Here is a 12,192-nt window from a genome sequence, read left to right on the forward strand (position 1 = left end):
AAATCTATTTTGCCATGGCCCTTTTAGTATTTTTGCTTACTCTGATCACATTAACTGAATAAACTTTGGTTGGCATTCTGTGTATGGCATAGTATTTAATTTGGTTTCCTGAACCACATTTTGATTTTCTGCAATACAGGGATGTCATGCCTTGTGACTTAATTTCACTCTCCTTGCTACATGGTTTCTGGCTTTATGGGTCTTTGTTGCACTGCCAAAAATGGAGGTGGCAGCAGCTTTGGCTACTCTGCTTCTGGTGCCAGCACACATCTCCTTCCTTGTACATAGCTGGGGGACTTATATATAGTACCCACAGCCTTTCAGATGGCAAATGCAAAAAGTTACTGAACAATTCCAAGACAGTCTTTCCCAAATAGTCAATTCATTTAACTGAGAAAAAAAAACAGTTCCTTTGAAAATTAAATAGTACTGAACAGTGTTACTGTAGAAAACAAAGGCTTTTCTTCATGAAAATCCCACCTAACTGATCCAGTTTCTACAACAATCTAAGAGATATTAACTCTGTGATCATAGAGTAAAACCTTTTACTTTACGGTTGCTTAAGGTTAATAAATTGAAACAGATGTAAATTTATTTTAAAATCCATCACACCTGTTTACTGGAAATGGAAAATAGAGCAATATTGCTTTTATCAAGCATTGTATTTGTTAGTTCAGAAAACAGAAGATAGAATATGTCACTGAGGAATAATAGGAGATCAGTAAAATTGAAGATGGTGAAGAAAGTTAAAGTTTTCCATTGCAAGGGGTTCTGAATTAAGTGTGAATTAAAGTGCAACACTATGAAGCAACAACTGTTTTATTAGTACATTTATCAAAGGAAGTAATAGTGCCACTCTATTCTGCTTTGGTCTGGCCTCACTTAGAATACTGTGTCCAGTTCTGGACATTGCAATTCAAAAAGGATGTTGACAAGCTGGAGCCTATCCAGAGGAGGGCTATCAAAATGATGAAGGGTCTGAAAAACATGCCTTATGAGGCAAAAGTTAGGGAACTGGGTATATTTAGCCTGGAGAAGAGATGGTTAAGAGGTGATATGATAGCCTTGTTTAAGTATTTCAAGGGGTGTCATATTGAGGATGGAGCAAGCTTGCTTTCTGCTGCTTCACAGAATAGGACACGAAACAATTGAGGCAAGCTACAGGGAAAGAGATTCCACCTAACTATCAGGAGGAACTTCCTGGCAATAAGAGCTGTTCAATAATGGAACACACTCCCTCAGAGAGTGGTGGTCTCTGTCTTTGGACGTCTTTAAACAGAGGGTGGGTGTCCATCTGTTGGGGGTGCTTTGATTATGAGTTCCTGTATGGCAGGGGGTTGGACTGGATGACCCTTGTGGTCTCTTCCAACTCTATGATTCTGTGATGAGAGGGATAGGCATTAGACAACCCATGGGCCACATGTGCCCTGCCCTGGATGCCTTTATTGTCTAAGGTAGCACTGAATTGCAACTGAAATCCCCCCATAGAAGGGGGATTTCACTATTTTGAACCCATTCTTTGTTTCCTCTTACACCTTTCTCCTTATCTCCCCTCCCCCAACAAAATTACCACCAGTTTGGAGACAGAAAGAACAGTAAATTAGCTGTAATGTGTTTGAGTTTTTAATCTCAGTCCTATCACAGGTGCAGTAAATGAATGTAAGAGGTAAAATATGAGAACAGGGCCTCTACCTTTCAGAAGCCCTTGCAGCTCATGAATTTTAGCTACAAGATGGAAGTCTTACCAAGAGGGCCCAAACTTCTCCTTATTTCTTCAACTTGAATAAAGCACTGTTTTCAAGAAGCAGTTTCAGTCTTCAGTGAAAGCCTGAGGATAGAGTTCCTTTTTAAAAAAATTCCAGTCAGGCAGAATACAGAAAATATCAAGATGAAACCAACAATAGCAACAGACCCTGAGACAAAACATCTGTGACCAGGAAAAAAAAGGCAAAAGTTAACAAAATCATAGAATCTATTCCAGTGAGAATGTTTAAGGAAAGAGGGCATCATTCCAGTGCTTGACATGTAACCTAGAAAAATCTTACCTGAATATACTCAAGATATTCATAACCAAACACTGTAAAAGTTTTCAGTCACTTGTATTTTAATCAGCATTTTAGTCAAGGCAGTCAGTTTCTCCAGTAGTGCAAATATGTATAATCAGTGTAAATGTGCATACTTCACCATCCATCTAGAGAGAAAGACTAAGAAATCCTTTCCAACTTGCAGCTATTTCTAAATGTATGGCTGCACACATTTGCTCCTTGTGAATTGCTTGGATATCGTCACTAATGAGAGTAGCCCAATAATAGATGAGAATTGCAGTGTTGGCCCTGTCAATAGATTCATTTTTTCCAAAGGGCCAGGAATCTTAAACCAGTTGGCAGAACCAGCACAAATGCATGTAAATGTCTAGGGCATCACAGCTGCATGTGTCACATTAAAAACAAACTTGGCAGGCAAATGTAGAGAAGCAAGTTTTTCTTTCTGTTTCTGCATGATGTCTAAGCACTTTCGTTCTCTTCCGGTTGTAAAAGCTAGTCATAACTGATTTGTTAAATCTGTGAAAGTTTAAAACTGCTTTAAACTTGTGGTATCAGTCTGTGTATCCCTACCCACTCTACTCTGTTTGGTTTTTGTTTTAAAGGACAATATGAGCATCCCTTGCGTTAGGAGGTGTGAGCTCATGTTTCTCTCTTTCCAACACCAGATTTTAGTGTCCATCAGCAATCAACTTCTGCAAAGGCCATGAGCAAGAAGAAGATCGTACATTGAAGGGTGGTTTATGCAGTACAATGTTAATGTTAATGCAGGAGGAGGGGGGAATTGAAAATTGTCCTTAATAGAGTTTGGAAAGTTAATTTTAAGAATGAGTCCCAGTGTATCATCCTGCCAGAATGTGGATATCTTCAGCATAACATATTACTTTTTCTTAAAAGTTTTTTTCCAAGCTCTGGTCCATGACAAGAACCATGAGATTAATGTTAATGAATATTGTTCCTGTGTCTATTTGAAGCTACACTAAAAAAATGTCTGAAGTAATAAAGTGGACCCTTGTTATACACTGGGGTTTGGTTCCAAAATCCCCCGTGGATAACAAAATCCGTGGATGCTCAAGTCCCATTAAATATAATGGCATAGCAAAATGGTGTTCCTTGTATAAAATGGAAAATTAAGGCTTGATATTTGGAATTTATAAGGGTTTTTTTAATATTTTAAAACTGTGGATGCTTGAATCCATGTATAAAAAATCTGTGTATAAGAAGGGCTGGCTGTACAAGCCTTTCTTTGTAGTTTGCTGATTTGTTTTTGTTTTTAACCCTCATCGTTAAAAATATTTTAAAAACTCATTCATTTTTTTAAAAAAACTGATTCAGACACAGGCACATAAGAAATTTTATTTGTATCTGTGAAAATGTAATTTTTACATTTTACCTATGTAAAAGTGACAAAGATGTGTTTGCAATTCCATGTTGTCAAGGAGGCATGGCTGACTGCAACTCTTTCTTGAGTGTACAATGAGCGAAGTACTCACGATTGTCTCTTTGTGAAGTGTAAAATGCCAAGTTTGGAAACGTTTTCTGGAATACAGCTCCCAGAATCAGAGAGTTGTAGTCCTCTCCAAAAGTAATTTTTTCCAAGATCAATAAAATGATTCTCCATTAAATTTCTTCCTAGTGTTCAGTGCTCTTTTATATTTTCTGATTGTTGTTATTTCCTTAATATGCAGCAGACAAGAATATTTCCAGTATGGCAACCAGACCAGCTCCTGGAAAAATGGAATGGATCATTCCCCTCATCGTAGTCTCAGCCTTGACATTTGTGTGCCTCATACTTCTTATTGCTGTGCTAGTTTACTGGAGGTGAGTAAAAGAAGTGATTGTAAATGCTTTATGACTTGTGTTTAATTTTTCTGGTTTGATTTTTGCCTTTAACAATAATTATCTGTTTTCATTTCGTGAGTTTTGTGTGGTGAAAAGGAGCAATGAGATGGGCATATGCTTTGTAGTAGAAAGTCCCAAGGTCATTCTCCTTTTAAGGAATCTCAGGCAAATTAAGGAAGATCTCTGCCTGTCAATTTAATGCAGTGATTCGCAACCTTGGGTCTTCAGATGTTATACAGCTTCCAAAATGGCCAGATGGTACAGTCCTATAGATTCTGAACTAAAGACTGAAGACCTATAGAAAGTTGCTCCCAGTCCAGGTAAATAGGTCTAGATTAATGCCTTACGTTGTATAAGACTGGAGTTTTTTCTGTGAACTGTAAGCAGATATCACCTGCAGCTGTCTAATAAAACATTAAAATATGTGCATAACCTATGCATGGTTACTCAAATGTAAATCACACACAAGATGGCTTTCAGGTGTGTGTTATCGTAGTCCACCAATACATATTATTAAAAGAAAAGAAAACCACCATGCAGAGTACCCTTAAAGCAGATTAGTATTGTTGGGATTGGCTAGTTATTAAAAGGAAGAAATATAATGGTGGTAAGTGTGTTACACAAACAGTACATCAAATGAAGTAAAATATAGGCAACTGGAAATATAAAATAATAAAAGATACTCAAGTACATCTGCAAAACAGTGAAAAGAAGGACTGGGAATGTTTGAACTGCTATAAATAAAAAATAATAAATAAATGATCATTGTGAATAATTGATAACTAACAGTTGAATTGTTCAGCTTCTTTCAATTTCATTGCTCATGCATTCTAATCACTTTGGGACATGTGTAAACCTTGTGACACTTTGTGTCTTAGCCTTGCACATTTGCCTTCTCCTTCAATGTGGCCTGAGGAGGAGTTTGGGGGCTTTTGCTTCCATCTCATTAACCACCATGTGCCATGACATCCAAACATGGACAAACTGTAGTCAGTCTTGACTGAGCATATATAGTTTAGGAAGGCCTAATACAGACAGCCAAAATAAAGCTGCTTTGAGTCACTTTGGAGGTATGGTGTTTCAATGATACATGCGTCCTAAGAGTCCAGAAGCCGCACCAAAGCCACGCTCCAGTCCTAAGGACTAGAGTGCAGCTTTGGTGCAGCTTCCAGACTCTTAGGATGCATGCATCATTGAAACACCATACCTCCAAAGTGACTCGAAGCAGCTTTATTTGGCAGTCTGTATAGGGCTGAAGTGAACTAACCATATTCTAGATTAACCATCATTTAGAGCTAGCATGGCACACAAAATTGTAATCATGGTACCTGGAAAAGAGGTAAGGCTCAACCCCCAATCCTGACTAGGCTTGGATTGCTGAATCCCCACATCAGAATTATCTGGCTGTAGTTAATTTAAAATGAAAGCAGAAGTTTCTAATCCTGCAGCCACCCCCCAAAAAAGAGGAAAGGTACACACATAAGCCCAAGACTTGCTGCAGCTCATTGTTGTACTACTAAGCTGTGGTTTGGAGGTGATCAAAACACCGAGGCTAAGATGCTGATGTATGCATTAGTGCAGAGGATGAAAGGGAATCATTTCAGGATAAACAGAGCAGAAAAATATTACACCAAATGAAAGAATCCATCTTTGCAAAGATTCTAATATAAATAAACATTATTTCTGATTGCATCAGTTGTGCTTTATATAATGCACCATAGCTCGCCTTCAGATTACTCTTTGTCCTTAGGAAAAATTAATCGTCTGTCACACTGTTTTTGTTTTATTTTCAGGCACAAATCTAATTTAAAAGTTAGGAAATTGATATTGAACCAGAACAGAAGGGGCGGGGGGATGTAACTGGCAGTATAATAGGTAACATATGGAATCATTTTGTAAATGAAGCCATCAAGCGAATAACATGAAAATGAGTTTGGGATGAGTTTGTTCCCTCTTGAGAATGGAAATGTGGTAACATAATGAATAGCACCAATATAATATTTCTTTTTTTTAAAAAAAATGTTCTTTTCTTTTTTCACTGGTTAAGAAAATATATCCCTTTATGGGACAGGCCTTTTAGGCCAAGTGGCCTTTATTGACCAGTCCCTTTTGTTTCTCACTGTAAGAAAGACAGAAGGGGGATCGAAACGAAAATCAGAAAATAGATTTCCTTTTGGCAAGGCATTGTGAAAGAAAAATACTCTAATATTTCTAATTTTATGTTTTGAGCACATGAGAAAGAGGATGGTTGCAAAACGGAGTGACATAAAAATATTGAAGAACAGAAAAGCCTGTACTAGCAACCTAAAGTTCTAAATAAAATTTTAGATATAGTATTTATATTTGAGAGGCTGAAACACTAGAGCAGTTGTGCCTGGTTCCAAAAGTTGTGGTTTTGTTTTGTTTTGTTTTGTTCTGGTTTTTTTTTTTTTTTTTTTGGGGGGGGGGGGCTTCAGCTTCCTTGACCAGCATGGCCAGGCCAAAAAAAGTAACTTGCCCAAGCTCTAGAAATGGGTAGGACATGTGGGAACAATGGCTGCTGCCACATGCAGGAATAAAGTAGTTTGACATCACTTTAATTTCCATGGCTCCCAATCCTGGGATTTGCAGTTTGTTGTGGTACCAGAGCTGTCTGGCAGGGAAGGCTAAATATCTCACAAAAATCCTGGAAATCCATAGCACTGAGTCATGGTAATTAAGGTGGTGTCAAACTACTTTATTTCTGCAGTGTGACAGCAGCAAATGCCTTATTAAAAATAACAGTCAGCAACATTCCACTCCATGATAGTTTTAATTTTGAACACTGCAATCATTTCAGTGAACTACATTTCCTGTGATGCCTGCAAGGATGGTGGAGGCAGATGGGACACATGCACATATATACATTCAGGGAATGTGCAAGGGGTCATGGGGACACATGGGCTAGCCCTGTCCTTCTCTGACTACACTCCCTGCCATGCATTCATTTGGCACACCTACGAAGGAGCACAGCACTTCTACAGAAGAACCTTTCGTAGAGGCTGCACATGTAAATAGTAGAGACATGTCTTATTTATCAATCTTATGGGCCCCATTCAGTCTTTGCCTAAATAGGGAGGGCCATTTCAATCCTTCCTTCATTATTCTGTTGGGCTAGTGACTCATGTTTTCCACTGTTTTCCTGATGGGTAGGCAAGGCAGGGCCCAGGTAATGCATCCATCTTTCCAAGATGCCAGATATTTTTAGTGTCCCTGGAAGAGCCATCTCACAAGTTCTAAGGAGCAGGTGGCAGGAGCAAGACTCAAAGTGAGCAAGTGGAATTTACAGGTAGAGAACAGGGCTTGGAAAGTTGACTTTCTAAACTACAGTTCCCAGAATACCCTAGGGCTAGGCAGCCTGATACTGGCTATGCTATCTGGGTTTGTTTTTGGGATCTTTTGGAAACATAATCTTTCCAGATCCTGTCAGAGGGTTACCTCCCACTTCATAAAAGCTGAGTGGTGTGCAAACATTAGTATTTGCTTTGTTGTGTTTATCACTGTGACCACTCAAATAATGGAAGCCATTAACTTGTGATGTAATGTAGAATTGAAATTGTTTAGGTGCCTTAATTGATTGTATGACCATAATGCAGCTTGGCTTCTGAATTATCCTTTGTTGGTAATGTAGCTGAGGTGGAGATGTTGCCACAAATCTTGGCCTCTTTCCAACATATACCAAGCATGCTTTGTTGCAAAGGATGCCTTCTGTTTGGAAAAAAAACATCAGTTGGAAAAGTGGGCATTTACTCAATTTAAATGCAGCAGCATTTCCTTATTTTAAACTTAGGCATTGCTGTCTCCATTTTCAAAACCAAATTAAATAGCCATGATTCCAGAGAACATTATTCCAGACACCATTTATTGTGTGTGGGGAACTGTCCTAATATGAGAGGAGGTGATAGAAATTGTATCATATATTAAGTGAGATGTGTTGGGGTCTCATGGAGAAAGACCTCTTGTGAGCTACAGGTAGGCTCACCGGTGACCCTAGTTCTTATAGTAAAAAGCAAATGAAGAGCTTTCATGTGGATCAAATGAATGATGGATCAAAAAGATTAGTAACAGTTATACCAAGGATATTAGTAATATACAAGAAAACACTACTCTGGCACAGAACACAGAAAAATGGAGAACATAGTACAGGCTGTGTTTCCCTTATCCAAAAGGACCAGAAGTGTTTTGGATTGGGGAGGTTGGGATATTTTCATATACATAATGAGATATCTTGGAGATGGGACTCAAGCCTAAACTTGAAATTCATTTATATCTTGTCTACAGATTATACACAGAGCCTGGAGAAAATTTTATACACAATCGGGGTTTTTTAAAGATTTTGTGCATGAAACATAGTTTGTGCACGTTGAACCATCAAAAGGCAAAGGTGTCACTATCTTATCAACCCATGTGGACAGTTTTGGAATATTTCAGGTTTTGGAATTCTGGATAAGGGAGACTCAAACTGTATCTTAAAAATGATAAGCTTGTTAAAATATTGAAGACATCATAGTTATTAGGAGAGAAAAGGTTAAAAACATTCCATAACAATGAATAACCAATTACAACTCCAAGTGTAGAACAACCAGTTACAAAAACCTTCCTCAGTCTTGGGCCCTGTCAAACCAGCTAACATGAGCAATTCTGAAAGATCATGGTACAGAAGGCCAAAACATTTGGAACACAAGTTAAGTGAACAGTAGTGATTAATACCAAGTTTATACTTAATCATCACAATATTTATTAGAGAAAACCAAATAATCTGGAAGTTTTCTCTGTGTTTCCCCCCTTCCCCCAGCTAGATATATTCTGACATTGTTGGTATCTGCACAATTTTATTTTGGCTAACTAGTGTTTAGAAAAGGAGGTGCATTATACTTTCATCAGTTATAGCCAACAGGAAATTTCTGCCCTATTCAGAAATTTCTAAACAAACTGGTTATGCTCAGCAAAAAGTGATGATTTTCCCAGATAGCTGAGCAATACAAATAAAATGTTTAAGGCAATTTAATGAAATCAGAGTGCATACTCTCCATCTGTCCTAATTTGGTAGATATAGTCCTGATTAATCCTCTTTTATCCTACTTTTCAGCTGTTTTTAAAATGTTCCCGTTTCTTTCTGCTCCCCCTCTGTACTCAGCTTATTTCAGTTGCTGCAAACGGAAATCGAAACACTAAACTATTTTGCACTCAGTTTACTCTGCAGGAGGGAGAGGGGAACAAAAGGTCTTGTCCTTTTTAGTAGAGCTGGGTAACAGCAATCTGCTGCAGCATCTCCTGGCTTATATGTTCTTCCTAATTAAAACCTTTGCCTTCTTGAACACACTCTGATTTTGCTTGTCACAGGTGTCCCAGTTTTCAATTTGAGTATGGGGTTGGTGAACCTGTGACATTCCAGATGATGTTGATTTATAATTCCCATATCCTTTGCTATTATTGATGCTGATGAGAACTGAAATCCCACTAAAATTGGAAAGTAACAAGCTCCTCACCCATGCTTTACTCCAAAACAAGACCACCATTTTATAAGACCAACAAATGTGTCAAAAATGAGCCCTGCCCCAAAACTTTATTAAACGCTCAGTGAATTCTTGAAGCTTTCAAGCCCTTTGTAAGAAATATAAAGGAAAACTATCTTTGCTCTCATTGTTGTACAAATCTTGCGAAGTTCTCTGCACAAAGCAGTGCTTATCATGGCAGTAGAATGAAGCAGCAGTATACGAGTATTCAAGATCAGTGTATTGCTCAGGAAGCCTAGAAAAGAAGCTAAAAATTGCTTTCTGTTTTCATTTGCTGCCTGAGTCATTGCTGCCTCTGGCTGTTTCTAGGGTGATGTCAACCTGGCCTTTTCACACCTGTTTGAGCTGCACAGTGGGTCAACCTGACATGTGTCTTAGAAGCTGAAATATCTAGCAGAGAGCCTTTGTTTTCCAAGCGCTATGCTTCTGATTTCTAAGAAATGGCTGCATGGCTGATCCTATGCTGCCTTACAGCACCTTGTACTGCTACTCATCCCTTTGTCACCCACAAAAAACACAGATATTTCTAGCTGCAAATTCATATATATGTTCCACTATTTGTGGTAAACAAATTTCCTTTACATTTTGGCTAATCTAGCCTGCCAGTCTGTGCAAATTTACCAGGCAGACAGTTACATTTGAACTCAGTGAACCTTAATTTCAAAGCTTGGAAAAATTCTGTTTTTGGACTATAGCTCCCATAGTCACAAACCCAGCAAGACAACTGACCAGGCTGTTTGGGGGGATTGTGAAAGTTGTAATAAAAAACAGTCACTTTTTGAGGTTCTGCTTCGTTCCATGTAAACCATGGCTAGGGTTGCAAAGGGATCTTGTAGCACATTTGAACTTACTGAAAGAAAGCATTTTGTAGGATGAGCTTTCATAGACTTGAGTCTACTTCCTACAAGTCTATGAAAACACATGCTACCAACTTCTTTCTTTCAGTAATCATTTCATGGGTGTCATAAGATCCCCTTGCATAGTGATTTTCCAGACTCACACGGCTATGTCTTTGGATTCTACCATGATGTCTTAAGGCTGTCTGTCCTGCCTGCCTCCCTTTTTTGTTTCTAAAGCTTTACTCAGGCCTATTTCACATCACTGGAGATTATCACACTGTAAAAGGGATATTTTTGTCCCGTCCGTTTCCCATCCTTATAGTGCGATCACAAAAAGATTTTCAGATGATGTAGCTCTTATCCAGTCATTGTCCTGTCATTGAACTGCAAATGACTGCTGTTGCGCAAAAGACTTTCACATGATGTCACGCTTATCCTGTCACTGTCCTGTCGTTGAAGTAGAATTGACCTGTCCTTTTTTATTAATGGGAGTTCGCATTTATACAATTCCACTTAAATGATGGGACAAAGTGCGACATCTCTGAAACATTTTTGTGTGATCATGATAAGAATGGGATAAGGACGGGAGAGCAATTTGCTTCTCTCCCAACCCTGTCCCCATGTGATAATCCCCACTGTTTCTTTTCTCCTTGCATTAAGCTGTGCTCATGAGCATGTTAGATCTGAAGCATTTGCCATAAGCTCAGAGTCATGCTGTCACACAAGCTGACTCTCAAGTAGTTTCTGCACTGGTGTCTCGCTAATCCACTATTTGATTATTAAAGGCAGTTCTTGGATCAGCATGCTAATGTGTTAATTCTTTTAAAAATATTTTTTTTAATATTTTTTAAAAATAATACATTCATGGAGCTTTTTCACTCAAATTATTTTGTTTAGGTAACTGTTCAGTGTGAATATGTTGCCTTACACACACACACACACACACACACACACACACACATATATATATATCATGTTTGTAAACAGAACAAAAGCTCAGCAGGATGAAATAAGCAGAGAACTTGAAGAAGCAACAGACATGCCAGACAACAGCAACTTTTAAATAGGGTCCAAATTATAGAAGGTTCTGACTTTCAGCTAGGAGAAGAAAATTAATTCACAAGTACAGCTTCTAAGATTTGTAGTTGTCTGCCCTTATTGGTCACTGCAAATCACCTCTGAATTGCTCCAGTGGTCTAACCCTGAGATCTAAAGAAGCCCTATTTCATTACATCATTTGTGCAAATGAACTGCCTATGCAGAGCTACTATGTTTTTATTTTTTTTAAAAAAAATTGAATAGTACAGCTGCTGTCTCAAACAGAACAAAGTGAGCTAGTAGCATTCATTTAAATGTTATAAGATTTTTGAGAATCATTAAGTATTCTTCCTCCCAAATGTTTTGGTGCTCTAGCCACCATTCTTGAAGCATAAGGCAGGCTCCTAAGGAGGCTCAATGTATCCTTGCATTACACTGCATTATACCGGCATTATTACAACTAGTGTAAAGAATGCACTCTTGTTGCTCAACAATACACAAAATGCTGATTCTTGTGTTGGTGTTGGTCAACTAGCCATTGGCTAGTGCTCTGTGGCAAGTTCCAGGAAAATGTGCAAATATGATAACAGTATGGCATAAATAGGATACTGGTCCCTGGAACACTTTCTGCCTTTTCACACTACACAAATATAGTCCTATGATCCCAGTAAATGCCATGGCTAAAATCTATGGAATCCTTGGATTTGTAGTCTGAGGAGGCACTAGAGCTCTCTGGGAAGAAAATTCTAAATGCTACTCTCCAATCTATAAACCCCAAATTTCCATAGGTTGTGGACATGTTCATTAAAGTGATATATTCATGTAGCGTGATAGATTGTAGCCTGTTTATTTGCAATCTCCCATCTGCCTCGCCTGGCTGAATGCTATTCAGAAAAC

General features: G+C 38.3%; 1 protein-coding gene across 5 annotated transcripts in view; it reads left to right on the forward strand.

The window, feature by feature from the left end:
* LOC149321282 (receptor-type tyrosine-protein phosphatase gamma) overlaps window positions 1–12,192 on the forward strand; it is a 742,038-nt gene that overhangs the window by 623,310 nt on the left and 106,536 nt on the right. For 4 of the 5 annotated variants that reach the window (XM_089518763.1, XM_089518770.1, XM_089518749.1 and 1 more), the window contains exon 13: window positions 3,731–3,863. In XM_089518763.1, coding sequence (XP_089374889.1) covers window positions 3,731–3,863 — 133 coding nt within the window. The remainder of the gene's footprint in view (window positions 1–3,730; window positions 3,864–12,192) is intronic. The other variant, XM_089518745.1, reaches the window with a different exon arrangement.

This window comes from Sceloporus occidentalis, unplaced genomic scaffold (genome assembly GCF_023333645.1).
Source record: "Sceloporus occidentalis isolate IW3139 unplaced genomic scaffold, rSceOcc1.0.p SCAF_1, whole genome shotgun sequence".
Lineage (NCBI taxonomy): Eukaryota > Metazoa > Chordata > Lepidosauria > Squamata > Phrynosomatidae > Sceloporus > Sceloporus occidentalis.